At 47.7% G+C, this 26,213-nt stretch overlaps 1 protein-coding gene and 1 non-coding gene across 5 annotated transcripts; both read left to right on the top strand.

Moving 5' to 3' along the window:
• Positions 1-320: 320 nt before the first annotated feature.
• Positions 321-25,469, top strand: PGAP2 (post-GPI attachment to proteins 2). Of its 4 annotated transcripts, none has more exons than XM_042458126.1 (7): positions 321-769; positions 7,217-7,331; positions 8,972-9,146; positions 11,069-11,321; positions 13,487-13,581; positions 22,229-22,337; positions 23,520-25,469. In XM_042458126.1, the coding sequence occupies exons 3-7, from the start codon at positions 8,982-8,984 to the stop codon at positions 23,648-23,650; spliced, it is 753 nt and encodes a 250-aa protein (XP_042314060.1). In that variant the 5' UTR covers positions 321-769; positions 7,217-7,331; positions 8,972-8,981; the 3' UTR covers positions 23,651-25,469. The 4 variants fall into 4 exon arrangements, with proteins under 4 accessions (XP_042314060.1, XP_042314057.1, XP_042314058.1 ...); XM_042458123.1 differs by having other exon boundaries at positions 323-769; positions 13,487-13,593; XM_042458124.1 differs by lacking the exon at positions 321-769 and adding an exon at positions 3,488-4,346 and having other exon boundaries at positions 13,487-13,593.
• Positions 19,545-19,651, top strand: LOC121927431. The gene has a single exon (XR_006103205.1). It is a non-coding gene; the product is annotated as a U6 spliceosomal RNA (small nuclear RNA).
• Positions 25,470-26,213: the final 744 nt, after the last annotated feature.

The following is a 26,213-nucleotide window of genomic DNA, read 5'->3' on the forward strand; positions in this document are numbered from 1 at the left end:
CGAGGAGCCTTCCTCGTGACTCACTCAGTCGGCCAATCGAATCATGCCTTTCTCCCACTTCCCTTATGACGGGTTAATATAGCCAGCCGTGATTGGCTGAAAAGAAAACATTCCCGGTTTCCAGGCTCTTGGACTTCAACTCCCAGAATTCCTGGTGGTTGTTTCATAGTGGCTGCGGCTTCTGGGAGTTGAAGTCCAAAAGGACCAAAGTAGGGAAAAGAGAAAAGAGGGGGTTAAAGTACTTCCGGATCCATTAAAGGGAAATGATGTCAGGGCAGGCTTTGACGGCCCCGGGCCAATCAGGATGGGCCTGGGTTCTTGTAGCAACCGTTTGACTACAAAAGTAGGCCTCAAAGCGTCTGCTGTGGTAATGAGTCCTCCGCCTTGCCCTCAACGGGGGCGGACTCGATTCCAGGCGACGCGCCCCAAGTGTGGAAGTGAAACAAATAAAAGGCCTTTATCCCCTTCAACACTGTTAGTGGTCAATAAAGCACGACTAGGCCTCACTTGGGTGGCCTCACAGCGAGGCAGAACTCAGCCGCAGGCCCTAGTCCTGAGGCGAACGTGGAGGCGCCTTGTTTTCGACTTCCCCGCCGGGCCTGAGGGCGGCTGAAGCGCGGAGCCACGGAGGGGGACTTGGGCCGCCCTCAGGCCCGGCGGAGGAGGGAAAGAGAAGCGGGAGGCGGCCTGAATGTGACGCCGCCCCGCTTGGAGCCTTCCCGCCCGGGAAGGAAGGCGGCGCTCGCCCTGGAGGCTTCCAGTCGGAGCGGTGAGTGGCCTCGCGGGGGGGGGGGGAGAGGGCTGCATCCACATTGGAGCAATAAATAACCCGGTTTGGCACCGCTTAAACTTGTTGTCTGGCTCAAGGCTATGGAATTCTGGGAGTTGGAGTTTGTTGTGGGGCCTTCCTTCCTTAAGCTCTGCTCCGGGCCCACAACAAACTTCAACTCCCAGAATTCCATAGCCTTGAGCCAGGGCAGTTAAAGCGGTACCAAACCGGGTTATCGCTCCAGTGCGGATGCAGCCTTTGTTTCCAAGCACACTAAGGAAATAATCCGGTTTGAGACCGCTTTAAATGCGCCGGCTCAAGGCTAGGCAACCCTGGGATATGTAGTGCTTGTGAGACATTTAGCCGCCTCTGTCAGAGAGGGCCCTGGTGGGGCCACAGTGAACTACAATTCCCAGGATTCCATAGCAGTGAGGCATGGCAGGTAACAAAATAAAGCTGCTTGGGGTCTCTTTGGAGGTATGCTGTTTAAATGATGCCTGGGTCCTAAGAGTCCGGAGGTCGCGCCAAAGCCAGACTCCATTCCTAAGCCCTGGAGGGCAGCTTTGGGATTCTTAGGATGCATGCATCATTTAAACAGCATCCCTCCAAAGAGACCCAAAGCAGCTTCATTTTGGCAGCCTGGAACAGGCCTCGGTGTCACAGCGGAGGCAGCCCCGGTTTAAAGCCTTCCTCTGGAAGAGTTGCTTGTTATGGTTGTTTGTCAGCCTCTGAGGAAGTATGTTTAAGGTCCAAAAGACACTGCAGAAATAATCCGTTCAGTGCTACAGAATTCTGGCATTTATAGTTTGTTGCAGCACCAGAGCTCTCTGACACAGAAGGCTAACTGTCTCACAAAACTACATTCCCAGAATTCCCTAGCACTGAGCCATGGCAGTTAAAGCAGTGTCAAACTGGATTATTTCTGCAGTGTGTTTTGGGCCTACCTTGGGGTTGCTCAAACCGCTGGTCTGCCTGTTTGCTTTAATGTCTATTTTTATGCCACCTTTCTCCCAGTATGGGCTCCAAGGCTGTTCACAGCAAAGGTTAAAACAGAATACACCTGATACAGGTAAAAAAAACACAACCACCAATATATGACACAAAAGGGTTTTTGTGGGTTTTTTGGGTTATGTGGCCATGTTCTAGCAGAGTTCCTTTCTGACGTTTCGCCAGATCTGTCAGAAAGACAGCAAACGTCAGAAAGAAACTCTGTTAGAACATGGCCACATAACCCAAAAAACCCACAAAAAACTATGGATGCCGGCCATGAAAGCCTTCGACTTTACAAAAGGTTTCTTTTTAAGCTATTAAATAAGCAGTCCTCTTAAAAACACTAATTCAAAGTAGTGTGGAAATGTTTGGACATAGCTATAAAGGAGATAGTGCACAACCTGCCAGCCTTTCTTCCTTGCCTGATGATGCCATGGGCTCCCTTCTCTCTGAACTGCCAGCGTCCCACATGTGATCCTATTGAGACTGGCAGCAGTTTCCAGAGGGGTCTGTCTCCTGACCTAGAGTTTGGGCCCTTTGTAAGCAAATCCATGGTTATCACAGCAGGAGATTTCTGCAGCACTGTCCTATTTGTGCACCAGGGTTGTTTGAGCATTGTCTCAGCCTGGGGTGGAAATCAATGCAACCCTCCAGATGTTGGACTGCAATGCCCAGCGTTCCTCATCTTTGTGCTCTGCTGGCTTGCAGCTGCCGGGGTTACAATACAACAGAATCTGACCGTTGGCCATCATACTATATTCTTATTATACCCCACCTTTCCCCCATTTTGGGACTTTGCCATTGCCGTGTGCCTTCAATCCGTTTCCGACTCATGGCGAGGAACGACTCAGGGAGCTGGGGATGTTTAGCCTGGAGAAAAGAAGGTTAAGAGGTGATATGATCACCCTGTTTAAATATTTGAAAGGATGTCATATTGAAGAGGGAGCAAGCTTGTTTTCTGCTGCTCCAGAGAACAGGACCCAAAGGAGCAATGGATGAAAGCTCCAGGAAAAGAGATTCCACCTGAACATTAGGAAGAACTTCCTGAGAGTAAGGGCTGTTCGACAGTGGAACAAACTCCTTCCTTGGAGTGTAGTGGAGTCTCCTTCCTTAGAGGTCTTCAAGCAGAGGCTGGATGGCCATCTGTTGGGGATGCTTTGATTTGGATTTCCTGCATGGCAGAATGGGATTGGACTGGATGGCCCTTGCGGTCTCTTCCAACTCTATGATTCTATGATTCTATCTCATCGAGACAGTAATGGGTTGCATAAATGGAAGTACAGTGTCTAGATCGAGGGAAATAATAATGTCACTCTATTCTGCTTTGGTCAGGCCCCAAGTGGAATATTGTGGGCCTCAAAATTCAAACAGGATGTTGAGAACTGGAGCATGTCCAAAGGAAGGCCACTAAAATGAAGGGTCTGGAAACCATAAAGCCCTATGAGGAAGGACTTAGGGAGCTGGGGATGTTTAGCCTGGAGAAGAGAAGGTTGAGGGGATATGATAGCCCTGTTTAAATATTTGAAGGGATGTCACATTGAGGAGGGAGCAAGCTTATTTTCTGCTGCTCCAGAGAACAGGACCCAGAACAATGGATGCAAGCTACAGGAAAAGAGATTTCACCTGAACATCAGGAGGACCTTCCTGACAGTTAGGGCTGTTCGACAGTGGAATGCACTCCTTCCTCGGAGGGTGATAGAGTCTCCTTCCTTGGAGGTCTTTAAACAGAGGCTGGATGGCCATCTGTCGGGGATGCTTTGATTTGGATTTCCTGCATGGCAGAATGGGGTCAGACTGGATGACCCTTGTGGTCTCTTCCAACTCTGTGATTCTATGATTTGTGCACCAGCATCTTTAGAGCATTGTCTCGGACCAGGGTTGAAATCATTGCAACCCTCCAGATGTTGTTGGACTGCAATGCCCAGCATTCTTCACCACTGTGCCCTGCTGGCTAGAGGCTGCTGGGGTTGCAGTACAATAAAAATCCAGCCCATCACCTCACCTGGGCAGTGACAATTGCAGCCCAAGAACCTCTGGATCATCAGAGGTTGCCCACCCTTGACCTAGGGCTAATGTGTAATGACATTTAACCAGGGAGAGCAGTCTCAAGAGACACACCATGCAGCTGAGGAAGTCTGCAAAAGCTTGTGCTAAATAAAAACCTCTTGATAGTCTCTTTCAGGTGCCATAAGGCTGTGAGCTTCTCTGTGCCAGACAGGCTGCTCGGGGTCATCACCTCCTCCTCCTCCTCCTCCTTGCCAGTTGCTCAAAGCCCCAGGGAGTCAAGCTCTTTCCGTGGAATTATTCACAGCCAGTAATCTAATCAGTGCAGCTCTTTCCCTTAGTAAAGGAGCCATCTTAACTGGAGTGGCAAATTGGAGCGATACTCCTTGTTTTTCCAAAATAGGCTTCCTTGGGTGCTTGATCTTAGAGGCTTTCTGTGAGGCCAGGTTGCCTAGGCAGATTACATTCTGAGTGCGTTTGGAGGCTGTAGCCCTTCCTGCCTTCCTTTCCAGACAGATTCCAGACTCTGCATGCCAGCTCATGCCCACGTATCAGTCTTGGCAGGGATGTTATGCCAAGCCAGGTAACTAGCACTCTAGACATCAGTCCTGATGGCACATTTCTCCTTCTCACCTCAATGCAAAGAAACTTTTTCACTTCCAGACTGGTAATGTTGTCAGTAATGGACTGGAGGAGGGTTAGCAGAGCATGGCATAGTGTGTTGGGTATTGGACTCTAGAGACTAGGAATCAAGTTGGCAATGAAAACCTAATTGCTGACCCTGGGCAAGTCACACTTTCTCAGCCTCTGAACAAACCTTGCCAAGAGACCCCCATGACTTTGTTGTTATCTGCCTCTGAGTCGACCTCGACTCTTGGTGACCTGTGGATGAGACACCTCCAAGAACCCCTCTCTTCCACCTCTCTGCTTAGTTCATGCAATCCCATGTCTGTAGCCCCTCTGACTGAGTCAATCCATCCGGTATGTGGGCTTCCTTTCCTTCTTCATCCCTCTACCTTTCCTAACGTTATTGTCTTTCCCAGGGTTCTGTGCGTTCTCATTATATGGCCAAAGTACACCTTTTTATCACCTTGGCTTCCAATGTTCACCTTAGGGTTGCCATAAGTCAGAAATGACTTGAAGGCACACAGCAACAAGGGTGAACAAATAGATGCTGGGCATGCAAAAAATAGATTGGGGATAGGGATGGGGTTACACTCCCTCTTTTGTCCAGTTTAGCTGGACTCCTGGATTCAGACCTGAGCCTAGACATCTTGGTTTCAGCACTGGCTAGAAATGCATGTTCGCACTTAAAACAAATGCATCAACTGCAGCTGTTTCTGGAGATGTGTGATCTGGTCATGGCAAAAAAAGGTCTTAGTTAAATCCTGTTTGGACTACTTTAACCTACACCTGAGAAAACCCCATGATAGGTTCACCTTATGTCACCATAAATTGCAAATAATGTGAAGGCACACAGCAATAACAGACACGGAGGAGCTGCCTTTGAGGTGTGCCTGGAAACTTCAGTTGGTACAAACATTAGCAGTCAGATGGTTTCTTGGGGCAGATTACTGCGACCACACAACTCCCTCACTTGAATTGCCAGCCTGTTTCCAGACAAATCTAAATGCTGTTGGTGACCTAGATGGTTCAAGTCCATTGATCTGAAGGGCTGTGTTCTCTCATATGAGCCTGCCTCTGTTTTGAAATCTTTGGGGAAGGCTCTTGTTGTAACACAATACAACACAACAATGTCAGGTGGCATGTTTATCCCCGCAGAGCATTGTTCCTATTTTACAGAAGGCTAACCTAGTGATATTCAGAGAAAAAAAACTCAAGCCACATCCACTACCACCACCGCAACCTAGAGAAAACACATAGGCTATATACAAATACTCCCACACAAAACTGTAGCTTGCTTGATACACACACACACACACACACACACACATATATATATATATATCCCGCTCTTTTCCCAGGGCTGGGACTCAGAGCGGCTTCACAGCAATTAAAAGTCAAACAAACAAACAAAAAATACAATTAAAATGTTTAAAAAATAAATAGATAAATGACATGCATTAAACAGAATGATTAAACTAGTCCAACATTCCTGCCTGTTCTTATAGTGATTCCTTAAATGCCTGTTTGAACAGGTAGGTCTTCACCTGTCGTCGGAAAGCCATCAAGGAGAGAGCCGTTCTTCTCTCCCTGGGAGATCAGGGACTCCCAGAGTCCAGGGGAAGCCACCAAGAAGGCCCTCTCTCGTGTCCCTACCAAACGTGTTTGTGAAGGTTTTGGGATGGAGAGAAGGGCTTCTCCAGAGGATCTCAGAGTCCGGACAGGTTCATACCAGGAGAAACGGTCTGCCAAATAATGTGGACCTGAGCCATGTAGGGCTTTGTAGGATATAACCAGTACCTTGAATTGTGCCCGGGAACGAACTGGCAGCCAATGAAGCTGTTTCAGCAGGGCAGTTGTATGGGCTCTGTAATCAGCGCCTGTTAACAGCCTGGCAGCAGCTCTTTGAACCAGTTGAATTTTCTGAACACTTTTCAAAGGCAGTCCTATGTAGAGCCCATTACAGTAGTCCAAACGGGATGTAACCAAGGCATGTACCACTGTGGCCAGATCTGGCTTCTCAAGGGACGGGTGCAGTTGGCGCACAAGTTTTAAATGTGCGAAAGCACTCCTGGTCACAGCAGAGACCTGGGCCTCCAAGTTTAAAGCTGAGTCCAAGATTACCCCCAAACTGCGAACCTGTGTCTTCAGGGGGAGTGTGACCCCATCTAACACAGGCTGGATCCCTATTCCCTGATCTGCCTTCCAACTGACCAGGAGCACCTCTGTCTTGTCTGGATTAAGTTTCAACTTGTTTGCCCTCATCCAGTCCATTACTGGATTGAGGTTCTTGAAATAAAGATGGTACGAGTAGCTGTTGTGTTGCTTTGCAACAAACCAGCTTCTGTTATATTGGGTTTCCATCAAATTTAACTTTTAAAAATGGAAATTAAAAAAATGAATTTCATTTAAATTTTTTAAAACATGTAATGAAGTTCATTAACGTCTGTAAGGCACCATAGAAGTCCTTGCTGTGCTGATGCCATCAATGAATGCTGGTTGCTGACACACTCTGCCTCTGGTAAAGTGTGCAATGGTGTACATGTATTCACTTCCCCACATCCACGGCACACCTTTTCCCTTGCTTGTCCTTCCTCAGAGCCACAGTTCTTGCCACTGTGGCAATGAATTCACAGACAGCCCAGCCTGGGACGTTGCCTGCCACTTGTGAGTCCGAAGGGCCAAGACTTTGCCTAAAGAGAGCTTTCCAGTGGGGTGTCTTTGGGGGTGAAGGAAACTCATCTTCGGAGAAGAACCTGTGCCAGTTGCCACCCAGTCACACCTGCCTAGTTATGTAAACATCAAGCACCATTTCTGTTTGTTTCCTAGCTCTCTGTCTGACAGGGCCGACTTGGAGGCAAGAATGCACAGTCTCAGCTTTTCTTGGCTAAGGTGAAGAACAAGTGCTTGACTTAAGGAATCGCTGCACACATTTGCCCAGAGGGTGAGTCCAGGTTTCTCTTGCTTCTGGGGGACATGGGTACTTTTTCTCACCATCTGGTTCACCAGGTTTACAAGGCTCAGGAATGGCCAAGATCATATTTCAAACAAGCAATGGATATTGCTCTGCTCACACAATTCTGTGTCCTCCTCTGTGAACCTGTCAAGCTCCAGGAGGGTTTCCTGATGGTGATGATAATCATGATGGTGAGGACAAGGAGAGGGGAGGGGAGGAGGCAATTTAGATAACGGAAAAGCAGCTGGTCTCAGCTTGGGAAAGGGGAGAAATGAGCATGCACTCACAGATGGAGTGTGGCCTCATTTTCCTTCCCCTCAGAGCAGCCACATCTTCATTGTTTGAACTGTCTCCCCTCTCTGTGTCCAAACACAGTCTGGGCCTCCAAAACCAAAGGCTAGTTTTTACACAGCTGATAGCCAAGACATGGTGCCAGCTAATGAGCAAGCAAAATAAACTGAGACTGTATGGACATCTGTTGGGGGTACTTTGATTGTGAGTTCCTGCATGTCAGGGTTGGACTTGCTGGTCCTTGAGATCTCTTCCAACTGTATGATTTTATGATTCTATGAAAGTAACAGAGCACATTGCAGTCCAGCACTTACTTTGCTTTGCAAACAAAGCCTTAAGTCCCAAACAGTTCATTCACTGGCTTCAGGTCTGGCAAGAGAGTTCAGCAATGTCCAAGTCAGGTAAACAGTATCAGAGTCAACAAACACAGTTCAGGTCAAGCACAGAGTTCAGGAACACAAAGGGGAGTCAGGAACATCACATCATAATCTCCGACAGTTCCTGGAGGGCAGGGCTGGGAATTTATAGCTCAGCGGCTCAAGGCAGCTGCTGCTTTGTTAAATGCTGCTTCCTATAAATCCTCTGAGACCTCCTCAAGCCTCCCTTTGTTATCTCCGCTGGGTGACAGTTGGTAGGGGTAAGTGGTCTTCTGTACTGAATGGGCAGGACTCTCTGCTAGAGCTTCCTGCACTCAGGTCTGTATCTGAAACCTGTGGCTCTGGAACCACCCGCTCTGATTCAGCAGAAGGTCCAAACAGGTTCCCTGCTTCAGTCTCTGAGTCAGTTCTCACGTTCTGCAAGCAGGGCATGACACGCTTCTCTCCTCCTAACTGGTAAGCAGCAGTAGCACCCCTTCCCCACCTTGACATCTTCTGTGGGGGAAGAGGCTCTGGATGGGTTACAGAAGGCTAGAGAATTGCACCTTGTCTAAAAAGAGATGTTTACTTGTGCAATGCTCTAGAGGGGAGAATTTAGGGCTCTATATATATATGTGTGTGTGTGTGTGTGTGTGTGTGTGTGAGAGAGAGAGAGAGAGAGAGAGAGAGAGAGAGAGAGGGCTGACCACCTTTAGTTTCCTGAAAATCAGATAAATGTCCATTGTTTGTGTTTCTGCAAACCTGAGAATTAACAGGCAGGGTTCTTTTCCCCTTTGCTTCCATGGTGGAGCTGGAGGATACATGACCCTCCAGGTACTGTGTGACTGCAACTCCCATCAGCCCTAGCCAGGAGCGAATGAAGGTATTGTCCAGCAACATGTGGAGAGTGCTATGTTCTTCTCCTCCCTTTGTGTTTTAAGAGGATCATGAAAGCAAGCCTGTCTTTTCTCCCACATGTAGGCTGAGCAGGATGTTCCAGCTGCCTCTGCCTTTGGACCGGGACAGGACCCTCTTCCGGCTCCGTTTCACCACCCTGGCGGTGGGCACAGTCTGCTGCCCACTCTTTGGCTTCCTCTTCTGCGTGATCTGGTCTCTCTTCTTTCACTTCCATGAAGCCACTGCCACTCACTGCGGGGTAAGTCCTGCCATTTACTTATTTACAAATATTTACTTCCTGCTTAGAGCCCAGATTTTTAAAACATGTAAACCAGGGATCCAGCCAGGGAATCCCCAGGACATGCCCCAAATTCCCAGCTGCCCAGTTTATTTTTTACCTAGATAAATTTTGTCTCCCCCCTCCCCCCCCCCCCCCGAGGTCTCTTACATACTGAGCAATTGCAGCACTTTGATACCACTGCCAGGGCTGCCTCCCATGGAATTCTGGGAGTGGTAGTTTGGGGAGGTAGCAGAGCTCTGCGCTGGAGAAATCTGAATACCTCACAACACGACAGATCCCAGGATTCCAGAGGATGCAGCCATGGCAGTTACAAGTGGTATCAAATTGCTATAATTGTGCAGTGTAAAGGAGGCCTTTAAAATGAGGTGTCACGTCACATCTGCTCTTTGCTTGTAGGGGTCTGGGTGGGTGGGAGAGCACCCCACCCCCCAGAACAGTTGTCCATCCTGATATACATCAGTAAAACACAAGCAGTGCATAAATACACAACACATGAGTTAATATGCATTTTTCATGTGGTTCATGAAGCAGAGGTTAGGTATGACACAACAGGAACCATTTGTCTGAATAAGTCTGTTTTAAACATATGTCGGAAGTTAAGGCTAGTTGGAATGTGTTGAATTTCTAAGGGGAAAGCATTCAGCATAATAAGTGCCACCACACTAGAGGCCCTGCTCTTCAGGGCTGCAAGAGTGGACCTCAGAGGCATATCTGGATTCAAACTACAGGAAAGGAGATTCCTCCTAAACGTCAGGAAGAGCTTCCTGAAACTAACATCTGTTCAACAGGGGAAGACACTGCTTTGGAGTGTTGTGGAGTCTCTTCTTTGAAAGGCTGGATGGCCATCTGACATAGCTCTGTATGGCATTTGGGATATCTTCCAACTATAGAATTCAAGGATTAACAGAAGAGCCTCTCTAGAGGACCATACAGACCTCATGGGTCTGTAAACTTAAATAAGTTTAAACCAAGTGAGGGGTGGATGTTATTTAATATTGTATTAACCTTAATTTTGTATGTTTTTGACCCTATGTGTCTTATTGTATTTTCTGCCCTTTTGTTAGCTATCTTTAATCCCCATCTGGGAGAAAGGTGGGGTATAAATAAAAGGATGGAGGGATGGATCATAGAATCATAGAGTTGGAAGGGACCGCACGGGCCATCCAATCCAACCCCATTCTGCCATGCAGGAAATCACAATCAAAACATCCCCGACAGATGGCCATCCAGCCTCTGCTTGAAGACCTCTAAGGAAGGAGACTCCACTACACTCCAAGGAAGGAGTTTGTTCCACTGTCGAACAGCCCTTACTCTCAGGAAGTTCTCCTAATGTTGAGGTGGAATCTCTTTTCCTGGAGTTTGCATCCATTGCTCTGGGTCCTAGTCTCTGGAGCAGCAGGATGTAAGCAGGGATGTAGTATCTGAGGTAACCAGACAGGTGTGGGAGCTGAGTATCATGATGTCGTGCCCCTCAGAGATTTAGAGTGCATAACAATAGACTAAGAAGTGTGGCTTGATAAGGCTTCCCCATCAAGGCCAGTAAATATTTGACCACATAGAATGACCTGGGATAAACAAGTTGCTGTTTATCCTCTACAGGACCTGATGGTGGGTGGTCAGGGATGTTAGAGAATGCGGTCTTGGTCACCCAGCACATACAGAGCTCTGAAAAGTTTTACTTTTACCTAACTCCTAGAATCCCCCAGTTGTAGTCCAGAGAGGGCTTTTTTGAGTGCTGTGGACTAGGATGTCAGCTACAAATCTTTTGTGGGAGAGCATGTGAGTGCCTGAAGGAATGAGAGGGGTGGGCCAGAAGCGCCAGCAGCATGACCATGGTTGAAATGACACAGGTCTTTGTTTCCCCATCTCCCCACTTGCAGGTCCCCAACTACCTCCCCTCCATCAGCGCTGCCATCGGTGGGGACACGCCTGAGCGGTACGTCTGGCGGTTCTGCATTGGCCTGCATTCCGGCCCCCGCTTCCTAGTTGCAGTGGTCTACTGGGGCTACTACTGCAGCTGCCACTGCACTCACCCCCGGTACCACTGCCTTTGCAACGTGGCCTTTGCCCTCAACCTGCTGGAGAATGTGGCCCTTCTGCTGCTCACCTACGTTTCCTCCTCAGAGAACTACCGTAAGTGCCTGCCTTGGGTCCTGAATGTCTTTACCCGGGGTAATGAGCCAAGCGTCTACCACTAGGCAGACGAGTTTCATAGAATCATAAAATGATAGGGTTGGAAGAGACTCCAAGGTCCATCTAGTCCAATCCACTTCTGCCACGCAGGAACATACAATCAAAGCACTCCCAACGGATGGCCATCCAGTGTCTCTTTAAAAACAGCCTCCAAAGAAAAAGGTTTCGGAGTCCATGCGAGCATCATGGCCATTGTCCAGTTGAATCATAGAATCCTAGAATTGGAAGAGATCCCAAGGGCCATCCAGTCCAACCCCATTCTGCCATGCAGGAATACACAATCAAAGCATCCCCAACATATGGCCATCCAGCCTCTGTTTAAAGACCTTTCACAGTGATGTGAAAGGGTTTGTTTGTATTACTGACTTTGCTGGCTGCTTTTTGCATTCGCTTGACAGTTTGAGGCTGGGAAAAGATAATTTTCTTCTGTTGTCATCCCACTTGCACAGTTCTCATAACTGTGGGGAAAGATGAGCCATGCTTACACATTGTAATTTTCTTAATCTGCTTCTGCATTGTATAACCCATCTTCCATTGGCCTCAGCCTGCAGTGGGGGGCAGAGTACACGCCAACCCAAGAGCCCATATATGTCCAGCAAGAGGGATTTGATTTGATTGCTTGGTCAGGGGTAAGTCTGGTTCAAAGTTGCAGATGCAGGACCCCAACAGCAGGACCCCAGCAGCAAGTTGCAGATGCAGGACCCCAAAGATGCAGGACCTCAACAGCAAAAGGGTTGGGGTGTTTCTCAGCTGTGTAGCATCTGCTGCATCATTAGCCACCAATAAAACTTAGGCAATAGCAGTAACATGTGTCAGTGTTTGGCACTGAAGAACCTTGGAGACACCTGGAACTACTCCGTTCTGGATCAAGATACCTGGTGCCATGCTGGTTGATTTGATTATTTGAAGAATCTCTAGGTCCTCCAATGCAACTCTATGGGCAACTTTTTCCATAAGTTGCACAGGTGGACATATAGATTCCTAGAGAGAACCACAGATTGCAATAGTAATAGCATCTTCTTTTATAAACCACTTCATACCGCACTAAGCAGTCTCTAAGCGGTTTACAACTGTAAGCTAATTGCTGGGTACTCATTTTAGCGACCTCAGGAGGATGCAAGCAGGGACGTAGCCAGGATTTTAGGAAGGGGGGGGTCCAGATTAAGTGCCACCATTATAATGGGGCTTGAGTGCGGCAGCGCAGCAGCACACACCTTTCATTTTTCTAATGGAAGGGAGCGTCCGGACCCCAAGAACCCCCCCCCCCCCCCTGGCTATGTCCCTGATGCAAGGTTGAGTTGACCCTGGGCCCCTGGCTAGGAATGAACTCACAAAATTGTGGTTTGTGAGTGAGTGGCCACAGCACCCCCAGGGCTCATTGCAGAGGTCTGGATGTCTTCCAAAAGAGGCTGGAAAGCTCCCTGCTGGGGATGCTTTACTTGGAGATCCTGCACTGAGCAGGGAGTTGGACTCAATGGCCTCTGAGGGCCCCTTTCAACTCAGGATCCTAATTGTTGTTGTCGTTACTGTGTGCCTTCAAGTCGTTTCTGGGTGAACATATCAAGGAGATTTCTTGGCAAGTTTCATCACAGGGGTTTGCCATTGCCATCCTCTGAGGTGAGAGAGTATGGACTGGACTGTATGGCAGCCCTCTCGCAGAGTTTTCTTGGCAAGATTTATTCAGAGGAGGTTTGTCATTGCTTTCCCCTGAAGCTGAGAGTGTGTGACTTTCCTAAGGTCACCCAATGGGTTTTCATGGATGAGCAGGGAATCAAATTAAACAGAGGCTGGATGGCCATCTGTCAGGGAGGCTTTGATTGTGATTTTCTGCATGGCAGAATGGACTTGTAATGGATGCCCCTTGTAGTCTCTTCCAACTCTATGATTCGATGAACCCTGTTCTTCAGAGTCCTAATCCTACAGTCAAACCACTATGCCACTCTGGCTCTATCCTAATAATAGGATCCTAGTATTTGCCTGTTGCTTCTGTGTGGGGCTGGATGCCGAGATCTGCCTCCCTTCCAGTCTGTCCTGGAATGGCTTGAAACTTTCAGTGGCTGCTTCCTTGCTTACCACTTGGGTTGCCTCTTCTCTTGTCGCCACAGTCATCCACGAAAGCGCCTTCATTCTCTTCATCTTTTCGGCCCTCAGCCACATGTTCCTGACCTGCATTTTGTGGCGAATGACCAAGAAGCACACAGTAAGTCCTGAGGTACGGTGCCCTTTTTGTTTGTCTTTCTCTTCAGTTACCAGTCACTCACTTAATTTTGTATGTTTCTTTGTTCGAAGCGTTTGTCTATACATGGCCTCTCAACAGAACAGCCCCTGAGACAAAGCAGAATAGATAAAAACATTAAGAATATTAAATATGCAATTGTATATCTAATGGCCACAGATTTGCTGTGGGTCTCTGGGTTGTTGTTTTTGTTGTTGTATGCCTTCAAGTGCTTTCAGACTTATGCTGACCCTAAGGCAAACCTATTGTGGGGGTTTCTGAGGCTGAGAGTGTGTGACTTGTCCAAGATGGGTTTCCATGGCTGAACAGGGAATTGAACCCCAATCTCCAGAGTTGTAGTCCAGTGCTCAAATCACTATTCCATGCTGGCTCATTGGAAAACAATAATTATCACCCCCCCCCCCCCCCCCCCGAGGAGGCGGCGAGGAAGTGTTTTGTACTACCTTTTCATAAAGAATATGCTCAGTCTGGTTCAGAATAAAGCAGATAATAATACAATAACTGAATTACTAGCTCCATGAAACTGGATTCCAGCTGTAACTGAGCTCGCTTTATTCCTTGTTGGCTGCTACCACTGTCTTTCTTTCTTCCTCTCTTCCTTTATTCCTTAGCCTCTCCTCACTGGGTAGAAAAGGATTCTCATGGTAAAGACTTTCTTCCCATGCGTTCAACAATAGGATTCCTTCTGCTTCCAGTCTGGAAAGCATATGGGCTGTGGATGAACCTTCAGGCGAAGGTGCAGCATTGTTAGCAGAGAGGCAATAAGCTTGACGATGCATAAGGAAACAACTCTGTCACATGCTAGCAATCATGCTTTGGGTGTGATGGCAACACAGGGTACTTCCCTGCACATTGCCTACGTAAGCAGGCACAAGGAAGCAGCTTGTTGCTCTTGTTAACTGCCCTCAAGCCGACTTTGACTCATGGTGACCCTGTGAATGAGACTTCTCCAGGCCTCCCTGTCCTCCACTGCTCTGCTCAGGTCCTTCAGGCCCAGGTCTTCCCTGATCAAGTCCAGCCACCTGGCCTGTGGTCTTCCTCAGCGCTGTGGACATTTACAGCGCTTTATAAATAAAAGATAATAATAATAATAATAATAATAATAATAATAATAATAATAATAATATACATTCCACTTTTTCTAGCGTTATTGCCTTTTCCAGTTATTCATTTTTCCCCATGATGTGGCCAAAGTATGACAGCCTCCATTTTGATCTTCTTGGCTTCTACAGTGAATTTGGGCTTGATATGTTCCAGGAGCCATATCTTTGTCTTCTTGGCCATCCATGGTATTCTCAGTACTCTTCCCCAGCACCAGACCTCAAATGAGCTGGTTTTCTTCCTTTTCGCTTCCTTCACTGTCAGTTCATGGCTTGAATGGATCCCACTTTAGTGTTCAGAGTTCCTGTACTGTATGTCTTTACGCTTTCTGATCTTGCCCAGGGACAGGTCAGCCTTGTGAACTGAGGTAGAGCTGTAATTAAGGCTCTTTCCACATAAGGCTCTGGCATAAAAGCATGCCTCCAGAGGGCAGCAGGTGCCAGGTTTGCCACGTCCTTATGATCTTCTTTTCCACTTGTCTGCTTTTGAGGTGTGTGTAAGCTCTGTGAAATTCACAGGATTGCCAAAAGTCAACAAGCAACAAAAGTACATATTTCACGTCACCCATTGACTAATGGCAACCCTGTGAATTCCATAGGGTTTTCTGAGGCAAGGAATACTCTGAGATGGTTTTGCCAGTTCCTTCCTCTGAAATATAGCCTACAGCACCTGGTATTCATTGGTGGTCTCCCATCCAAGTACTAACCAGGGCTGACCTCCCCCTTACCTTCCAAGATCAGATGTGATCTAGTACCTTTGCAACCCCTAAAATAGGGGGACCCCTCCTTCTTTCTAAAGATTCCTGAGGACATGGATTGAGGGCAAGGAAAGCACTTTGCACATGTTCAGGGGCACACCTTTCAGCCAGCCAGTGCACACAGAGAAGTCCGTTTTGGCAAATGTGTGTTACAGTGGGTCGAGACCACAGCCTATGTACAGAAGGTAAAAAGCAGTGTGAGCAGGTGAAACTATACTTTGAACCTAACCTGTTGTGGGGCACAAGATGGAGTGCTCTCACATCCTGTTGGAGGGCTTAATGTCAAGAAAGATGTATGAGTGGTTCAGTTGCATCTTAGCAGTATTTTACTTGTATCTCTGCTAATAACTGCGCTTCTTTTAACTTTTGCAAGCTGCTTTGAGTGGTAGTATTAGAAAGAAAGGTGGGATATCAATAGGAAGGTGAGGAGGAGGAGACCCATGGGAGCAACCCTCCAAGGGAATGTCTTCCACTGTCCAACAGCCCTTACTGTCAGGAAGGTCTTCCCAATGTTGAGGCGGAATCTCTTTTCCTCTAGCTTGGATCCATTGTTAGAAAAATTTGTTTTGGGTGATGCCTCTTGCCTCGTGGTTCCAAACTGGTACCAACTGGATGCAGACGCAGGCTCCTCTGGAACTCAGGACCAAAGCAATCTCCAACACAGGCGTCAGCTTGCTGGAGCAATGCCTAGGGAAACAGCTGCTTCGTTAAAGAAACAAACTCCAGCAGGATTTCTCTCATTGCTGAGGGCTTTATTTCTTATTGCTATTTACACAAGCTAATAAGCTACAACTGTACAACATGGCTTACTCCTTCAGGCTCCAGGCTCAGAAAAAAACACTAGAACATAACATCAGTCTTTCCCACGATGCAACTCCTTAGTCCAGCCTCTTTCCACAAGTTGCTTTGCAACATAGGAACCAATCATAGTGCAAACAGAAAACATGTCTTCTTTACATTTTGTCTTGTTCCGTCCTCCTTGAACAGTTTGTTTTCTGGCCTAGACTTTTTGGCCATCAGTCTGTAACCAATTTAAAACTTTAGCAATCAATGTCACATCTGAACATTTGCAACACAAATATACAATAACATCCATTGCTCCATTGTGTCCTATTCTCTGGAGCAGCAGAAAATAAGCTTGCTCCCTCTTCAATATGACATCCCTTCAAATATTTATTACTACTGTCAGGAAGTTCCTCCTAATGTTGAGCTGGAATCTCTTTTCCTGCAGCTTGCATCCATTGCTCCGGGTCCTATTCTCTGGAGCAGCAGAAAACAAGTTTTCTCCCTCCTCAACATGCCACCCCTTCAGATATTTAAACAGGGCTCTCTTATCCCCTCTTAACCTTCTTTTCTCCAGGCTAAACATCCCCAGCAATTCCCTGAGTCCTTCCTCATAAGGCTTCATGGCTTCCAGGCCCGTCACCATTTTAGTTGCTCTCCTTTGGACAGATCATGGCTCCGGTTTCTCCACATCCTTTTTGAATTGTTTTAATTAGCTTCCAACAGCAGACAGGAGTTGGTTCCTTTAGGATAATTAGGACCTACTGTATTCAATACTGCACTGTTTTCATTGTACTGTTTTTATTCAGCTTTTTGTTATTTTCAGTTGCTTGTGCTAAAATTGTTTTTAATGTTGATGGTTTAGTTCCCTTTTAATACTGGCTTTTCTGTGTTTTAACTCTATTGCTTCTGTTTCTTTCTGAAAACCACCTTGAATTTTGCATTTGGGGAAAGACATTGTGTCAACACAGCGCATATGAAGGAGGCACAGCAAGGAAGTGTGTGCCGTTGGCAGGAAGCGTGGTGGTCGGGTGAGGAAAGAGGTTCATGTGGGTTAGACGGAGGCAACCCCAGAGACCTGGCAGCTGGAAGGAAGCAGAGGTGGAGGATTTGAAAGAGAGACTGCAGGCAAAAATTGAATGGAAATTGGCCATGGCTGGGTTTGCATGGTTGGGAGCAATCTCCCAGGGCAGGGGGCCATTGCCATCTTGCAGGGGGAGATTGGTGGGAGAACTCTGTGGTAGGAGGAGGCACTTTCTCACGCCTTGCACCAAGAGCACCATGCCTCCTATTGCTTCCTGTGTGAACTCTCACCTCCCAGAATTACTTCCTTTGCTTGCCTTGGCAGTTTTCATTCAGAAGCAAACCTGGGGGCTCATTCCCACTTACATTTAAAGCAGTTTGCAATTCGCCTTCACTCCGTGTTGGTAAATTGATTCCAAAAGGACCGTCATTCCCACTATGAAAGTGGATCTTTTCATTATCCTCTTGTAATTGCTTCTTTTTTGGCACGATTGTCATCCCCACTAGCTTGCACCGCTTCAGAATGCCTGTCAATCACCTGTGCGTCATCAGTGATGTAAGCAGCAGCCCTGGTTTTAATCACTGGTTTTGCAACTACCTGCCTGACTATGAGCTGCCATTGGATCGCCTGGGTATCTGCAAGTAGTTACAAAGCCAATGAATCGAATCTTCTATCGGTTTTATTTTTTTTAACAAAAGAATCATGCGCCCGTCGGTCACACCAAAAGCACAAAGGCAGCGCTGGGAGGTGGGGGAGGGAAGGGTGGATCTACCCAAAACTGAGGAGGGACGGTAAACACCCCTCTGCCATTAGTCACTCTCCTCCAGAATGATGCAATTCAGATCCGTCATTCCCACTTGACCAACATGCTTTGGAATTGATCCTTTTCAAAAGAACTGCTAGGAAACTCGACTCTGGGGAAACCGGGTTTTTTGCCTTTGCCTTGCTTTATCACAACAGAAACCAATCCAAGTAGGATCAGACCCAGGTTCAAACGGGAACGACTGTCATATAACCCAATCAGCTATTTGCTTTAAATCATAGTGCCCTACGTTTTCCATCGTACCCCCATCCCCAGGAGCCTTGACTGATGGGGAGGCCAGCAGACCCCAAAGGACAAGGCCTTCAAAGAAGGAGGAACCCAAGGCCAAAGGGGCTGGCATTGGATTTGTGCAAAAAGGGCAACCAGAGAAGAGACAGAGCAGCAGAGACACAAAGGTGGCAGCTAACTTAAAAAAAGAGAGATGGGAGACTTGTTGTTATTATTGTTATTATTACTATTATTATTATTATTCAGTCAGCCCTCAGTATCCACAGATTCAACCATCCATGGTTTGAAAATATTTTAAAATTTACTTAAATTCCAAAAAGCAGACCTTGATTTTGCTATTTTATATAAGGGGCACCATCTTACTTTGCCATTGCATTTAATGAGGCTTGAGCACCCATGGATTTTGGTGTCCATGGAGGGTCCTGGAACCAAACCCCAGCAGATATCAAAGGCCCACTATAGTAATAGTAATAGTAATGATAATAATAACCCCTCAATGGGACTTGAGCATTTATGGATTTTGGTATCCAAGGCGGGTCCTGGAACCAAACCATAATGGATGGATACCAAGAGCCCATTGTGTTTATTTATATCCTGGTTTCCCCCCAAAATTGGGGCTCAAAGCAGCTTGCAATTTAAAAGCACAATAGAATTAAAAACGTACAAAAGTAAGCATTGAAATAGAATTAAACTATTCCCATATTAAAGCAAATCACTTGTTAAAAGACTAAAATACAATTAGGAAGATAAAAGCGCTTAAAAACCATACACTTTGCATATTATTACTATTAATAGACTTGAAACGGCTTTTCCTTGGTGCCGGCGTCTGGCTTGGATTCAAGTCTTTGGTTGTTCTGTATTGATGCCGTCCAGCTCTTCTGCTTTGAACAGCAGTTTCGATTTCTTCCGCTTTGAGCTCCATGGCTGTTGTTCTTTCCCTGTTTTTATCAGTTCAGCTCAAAGCTCTCTCACTTTCTTTGTTTAAAAAAGAAGAAACTATTGCAAAATCTGCTGCAACCCCAAAGGAAATGGGGGGGGGGTCTTGATAGAGGCAAATGGAAACTGCTGTCGTGTCTAACTAGTCCTGTTTGGGGCTTTTTTAGAGCTTCAGCACCCTGACACATGGAGGGGAGGGGGTTTCCCCAGGCCTTGCAGGGTTGTTGTGGGGACAGAGATGCTCCATATACAGTTTTTAAAAAACACCCAAAAACGTGCTCGCTTCGGCAGCACATATACTAAAATTGGAACGATACAGAGAAGATTAGTATGGCCCCCGCGCACGGATGACACGCAAATTCATGAAGCGTTCCAGATTTAAAAAATAAAAACAACACCAGAAAACTTCCCAATAAAAGTTTAAAACAATTAAAACCATAGAATCATAGAAGCGCAGAGTTGGAAGAGAGCAGCACAAGGGCCCTGATCCAGTCCAACCCCATTCTGCCATGGACTGGCCATAAAATAGTGTAACGTCATGGTAAAAACATACTAAAGTTTGTAAAGCTCTGTTTTATGTGGTAATTGTAATTGTTTCTGAATTTTATTGGGAAGGTTTTTTCTTGCTCTCCCTGGGAGCTCCTTTGGGGAAAAAGTTGGGTACAGATGAAGTAAACCAATAGATGCTCTTACTACCACGGAGTCCCTGCTTTCTTTCCAGGAGTGTAAGCACACGTTTCGGCTAAATTTCCGCCGTTACGTATTAATTACCGAACCCACCAGACGTACTTCATGAATTTATCTCATTTTCAAAGCCTGCAAGAGTTATCTTTTCTCCACTCTCTCCTAACAAAAAAGATAATTCTTGTGACAATGTAGTTAAAGCATACAGCATTAAAGGAAAATGAAACTCCCAATATCATCACAATAAAGTTAAAATAATTTTTGAAAAACAGCACCCTTTGAAAGTCCTTTTTAGAAAGCTTGCCAGAATCTTTCCCTGGCACTGAGGGGAAAAAAACCTCCAAAGAAGGAGCCTCCAACACACTCCAAAGTTTTATTCCACTGTCAAACAACTCTTACCACCAGGAAGCTCTTCCTAATGTTGAGCTGGAATCTCTTTTCCTGTAGGTTGAGAGGTGATTTGATAGCCATGGTTCAGTATTTTAAAGGATGTGATGTGAATGATGGACCAAATTGTCACTGCAGCTCCAGAGAATATGGTCCTGACCAGAAAGGCCAAAATAAAGCTGCTTCGGGTCCCTTTGGAGGTATGCTGTTTAAATGATGCATGCCTTCGAAGAGTCCAGAAGCTGCGCCAAAGCCATGCTCCAGTTCTAAGGACTGGAGTGCAGCTTTGATGCAGCTTCTGGTCTCTCAAAATGTGCATGTCATTTAAACAGCATACCTCCAAAGTGACCTGAAGCAGCTTTATTTTGGCCTGTCTGTTTGGGTCCTAAGACACAGAGCAATGGATGCAAACTACAGGAAAAGGGATTCCACCTGAACATTAGGAAGACTTTCCTGACAGTAAGAGCTGCTTGAGCGTGGAAGACAGTGCTCCCTTGGAGTGTGGAGGAGTCTCCTGCTTTGGAGGCTGTTTGTAAACAGAGGCTGGATGGCCATCTGTCACAAGGAGTGCTTGGATGGTGTCTTCCTACAAGGCAGTCGGGGGCTGGAGACTCTGGGGGTCTCTTCCAACTCTAGGATTCTACTAAATGCATCCCCTTTCTGTCCAGGACACAGCCCTGCTTGCAGGCTTTCCTAGTGGCAGAAGCCAGGCCCTGGCCTCCTTCCACCCAGTGTGTGTGTGAGTGTGTGAACCATGATGGTCCCAGTACCTCTTTCTCAGTTCCCCCTCCTACGTTTCTCGCCTTCCCTCCTGGGCTTACTCCCCAGACGGAAACCTCCTTGCAGCTTCTCCTTCTTCTCTTCCTCTGGTGTTCCGTTTCCACACACACCAAAAGCTGAGACAGGGAACCCGCCCAAAGAGGGATGCTTTCTCCTTCCCTGTCCTTAGCCACGGGCGCCTTGTGGGCAGAGACGGCTGCCTGGCCTTGGGGTGGGAAGGGCCACGTCCAGCATTGCCATTGCAGTTGTTGGGGTGGGCTTTGGGGGTCCTTGCAAGGGGGAGGGGGTTGAGATCCAGTGTGTCTAGTGTTTTCACAGCTGGGCTGGGATTCTGGGAGACCAAGATTCAACTGTGGGGTTGTGGGCAAGTCACACTCTCTCATCCTCAAAGGTAGGCAATGTTGGCAAAGCTTCTCTGGCTAATAGTTTTTTGTGGTTTTTTGGGGCTATGTGGCCATGTTCTAGAAGAGTTTCTTCCTGAGGTTTCGCCAGCAGCATCTGTGGCATCTGGCATCTTCAGAGAATCTGGCAAAACGTCAGGAAGAAACTCTTCCAGAACATGGCCACATAGCCCCAAAAACCCACAAAAAACTATGGATGCCGGCCATGAAAGCCTTCGACTTCTCTGGCTAATTTTTGACAGCTAGCATGGTGGAGTGGTCTGAATGTTAGACAAAGCCTTTGGGAACCCAGGGTTCAAATCCCTGCTCAGCCATCCACTGGGAGGCTTTGGGCAAGGCACACTCTCTCACCCTTAGAGGAAGGCAAAGGTAAACCTCCTCTGAACAAATATTGCCAAGAAAACAGCACAAATAGATTCCCCTTAGGGACCTTCAAATTCAAAAGAATTTGAAGATGCACAACAACAAACTTTGATACAGCAGTCACTCTGTGCCAGCTCAGAAGATCTTTCTCCTTGGGCTCCCAGTGCAAATCCGGACAGTACATTTCTGCCTGTGCCCCAGAGGAGTGATGCCTCTATGGAAGCGGAGGCTGCAGGATGGACAAGCAGGTGGGCAAGATCCTGCTGTGTGGGGCTAGTGGAGCCCCTGCCCCTTGCATCCCCCTCCTCACTGCCTCTCTTTCTTGCCTTCTCTCTCCTTTGCAGGAGCGCAGGTCCTACAGGTGGAAGTGCTGGCTCTTCTTCTTCAACCTCGTCGCATTCTCCATCGCCGTCTGCTTCTACTTTCGCCACAATTGGTACTGTGAGGCTGGAGGTAAGCCTTTCTCAAGGTGTCTGTATTGCTGACCCTATTATTTATGATGCCTACCACCAGGATGGCCAGGAAGGTCTGCATGTGGGGCCCTCTGAAGATTTGTTTTGTGTGGCCCTTGACACCTCCAGAATCCCCAAAGTGACCTTTTTCTGGTGCAAAATAAGAGTGAGCTGATGCTCCTGGGAGCCTCTGGGTGCAACAGTTTACCTTTAGAAAGGGTTCTGTGCTCTCCTTGTGCTGTGCAACAATCAAAACATCCATTTTTGAGAACCAGAACTGGACTTATAACCCCTTGGGTTTTTGCTTTGTTTCCCAGAAGTCCTTCTTGTAGCCCCCAGAGGCTTCTGGGGCATAAAAGCAGCTCCTGAACCTGCCTCATTTGCCCAGCACTGGCCAACTGGGTGGTTTTTGCATTGCTGACGGTCACTGCTTGGTGCTTTTCAGACAGTACTTTGTCTAAACAATGAAACCACCCATGCTTGGTCACTTTGCCCACAACCTTGTAGAACACTAAAAGGTCAGTAAGAGCATTCCAATATTGCTGCAAAGGTGACAACATAGTGAGGGGCAGACTTCAGAAAAGTTGCTTTTTCAGACTGTAACTTTTCCTTGCCCACCACAACATGGCCACTTTGGGGGAAGCATAATCCTGGAAGCAGGACACCCCTGACTTCATTTCCATGCTTCCTTATGACATATGACAAGGGCCTCAGGGTGGTGGATGAACAAATAAGCTCCTCATCTTAGGCTCTGGCCAACTGGAGGTGATGAAAGTTGGAATTTAGAAAAGTTACCTTTTCCAACTTCAGCTTCGAGAATCCCAGGCATTTTGGGCATTGAAGTTAAAAAACAGGTGGTGGTGCTGAGCCCAGTGGAAGGCCTGGTCTCCATTGTTACAAGAGAGAAGATCAGAGTTTAGGACTTCCAGGCTTGGGCTCTCCTTTATCTGTGCCACCTGGCTAGTGGCAGCTAAACTCCCAAGGATCCCCTCATATGTTTCGGTGAGAACTTGCCTCTTTACCCTTCCCAAGCTACAGACTTCCTTTCTTTCTTGGGGCCCCAGCCACCTTCAGCCCCACACGAGGCCAGCTGTGGATTTCCACTCTTGCTAAGCCGCCTTTGTCCAAGCTCTGCTGAAAATAGCCCCACATGTGTTTTTGTGTTTCTGCTCTCCTTTCCCAGTGTACACCATCTTTGCCTTCCTGGAGTACCTAGTGGTCCTTTCCAACATGGCCTTCCACATGACAGCCTGGTGGGACTTTGGCAACAAGGAGCTGGTGGTCAGCTCTCAACCGGAAGACAAGCACTTCTAGCAGCGACCTCACCTCGGACGGCTACCCCACCTTCGGGTGTCCTTCCAGAAGTCCTTCGGGAGGAGGCCTTGCCTTTTGGAAGCTGTGGATCCTTCTGATGATGGGCCTTGGAACAGCTCCAGGAGGAACTCTGCAAATGGGCCGAAAGATATCCCAAGATGTCCGCCTTCCCAAGCTGGAGCGGAAAATGCAGCCAGCCAGAGAAAGGGGACAATCTTCTTTTTGAAATAATGACAGTCCAAACTGCCCCCTGCTGCTAGGTCAGGACCAGTGGAGTGGTGAAAAGGCCGAGACACCCACCCGCTGAGTCTTTTCACCACACCTCTCCCACAGAAGTCCAACAGTCAGAACCTGCTTGTAGCACCGGGGTAAATGTGTCAAAAACAACGCTTTTGCAGCTCCCAGAGTTGTGCGGGTAAAAATCTACAGCTCTGAGGGTAAATTTAAGCAAAGAAGGGGAGCTAGGGCATGGGAGTGGAGGGCAGCTTCCAGTCCTTAGCAGTAAGGATGAGTGGTTGCAGCAACTCCTCCCCAGGCCCTGAGCCTGTCCCCCTTGATCTGGGTTGCAGTTACAGCAGGGGGGTCCCTCCAGGTGGGAATTTTCCTGCCTGACCAAAGGAGGCCTCTATGAACTGCATTGCCCAGTCTGGCAGAATTGCCAGCCCACAGGACCCACATGTCTTGGGGGGGGGGGGGAATCTTTTCAAAAACATCTCTTCCCCTCCATTTCTCTGTCTCCTCTCCTACCCCTCCAACCAACTTTTCTTCCTTGCACTGGAGCTGCCTGTTGTGTGCATGAAGACAAATTAAGGACTGTTCAATTGTGTCTCCCTCTGCAATCCTGGGAGGTGGGAATCCTTAAAGCCTCCCCACACTTCCCAGAGCAGGAGCAGAGGGAGGCAGAGAGAGCATCCAAGGGGGCAGGCATTTACATTTGGGAGCCTTGGCTGCTGCTGGACGGAGACTGGCTTGGGCTCCACTGGCAAGCCAGGCTCCGTAGAAGAGGAGAAGGGCTGGCCTTTGAGATTTGCACATGTGAGCGTGTGATGTGGATAGGAACTCTGTGAGGAAGATGAAAAATGGTATTTAGTGAGCAGAAGAGCAACCACAGGAGCCAAACAGCCTGCATGCAGTGTTATTACTTCAAGACCCCCAGTTTCTGGTGGCAAAGGCACATCTGAAGGGGACTGATAGCCGCTCTCCTCCTCAGAGCCCTATCAGATCTTCATCCAAGGCAAGCAAGAGAAAGACAGAGGAAGCATCTGCTAGGACCAGGGGCCTCTCCGAGCAGCAAAGGGCCAGCAGTAATGGACCCAGAATCCCAAGGGAAAGAATCCACTAACAGACAGGAGGCTGGAGGGGGATGCAGAGGCACCACTCTCTGATCCCATGGGTCTGTGAAGCAGTAGAGGGGAACTCTTGGGAAGGGCCAGAGGAGAGGGCTGGATGTGGGTCACAGTGGGTGACCCTCTTGTCTCAAAGAAGACCTGGAAGAGAGGAGCCGGTTGCGTGCCGGCGTTATCTGCTCAGGGCCAGCTGGTGAGAGGCTGGTTCACAGGAGCACCATGGGAAAGAGAGCCAGAAGCCATGGCTCCCAATCCTACCACAGGGGAGACTCAAAGCTGGAGGAGTGTCATGATGCTGAATCTTCTGTCTTACCTGGCATGGCATGTCCTCCCATCTTCCTTGCCACCTGCACTGTTGCTGCTGTGACTCAGCATGCGTGTATGTGTATGAAAGTATGTGTGTGATGGTTTGTACTGCTAGATGTATATTTTGATTGGAACAGGCTCTTGAATAAAACACTGAGTATTTTTCATTCTTTTTTCTCTGGGGTTTCTAAAGGTCTTGCCTTTGCCTTCATAGGGGAGGCCTATTTGCTTCCAGCAGCAGGCACAGAAGTGAACCCACATCTGGTGTGGCATGAGAGGGCCAGGGGCAAGCCTCCTTGCTGCTCTCCCAGCTCATCCTCCCTGAGGACTCACTTAAAGCAGAAAGCCGAAATGGGAAGGGAGAGGAGAGGAGAGGAAGAGCTTATTGAGTGATGGACAACAGTCTGGAGGGTTTGGGGGATGGGATTGCCATGCACCCCTCTGAATAATGCTGGACTGCACCACCTGCCATGCTCAGGCCTCACCTGGAATATTGTGACCAGTTCTGGGCACCATAATTCAAAAAGGTCATTGAGAAACGAGTGTGTCCAAAGGAGGGCGACTAAAATGGTGAAGGGTCTGGAAACCATGAAGCCCTATGAGGAACGACTTAGGGAGCTGGGGATGTATAGCTCGGGGAAGAGAAGGTTAAGAGGTGATATCATACCCCTGTTTAAATATTTGAAGGGATGTCATATTGAGGAGGGAGCAAGCTTGTTTTCTGCTGCTCCAGAGACTAGGACCCGGAGCAATGGATGCAAGCTGCAGGAAAAGAGATTCCACCTCAACATTAGGAGGAACTTCCTGAGAGTAAGGGCTGTCCGACAGTGGAACAAACTCCCTCAATGGAGTGTAGTGGAGTCTCCTTCCTTAGAGGTCTTTAAACAGAGGCTGGATGGCCATCTGTCAGG

The sequence above is a fragment of the Sceloporus undulatus genome, chromosome 3, assembly GCF_019175285.1.
Source record: "Sceloporus undulatus isolate JIND9_A2432 ecotype Alabama chromosome 3, SceUnd_v1.1, whole genome shotgun sequence".
Lineage (NCBI taxonomy): Eukaryota > Metazoa > Chordata > Lepidosauria > Squamata > Phrynosomatidae > Sceloporus > Sceloporus undulatus.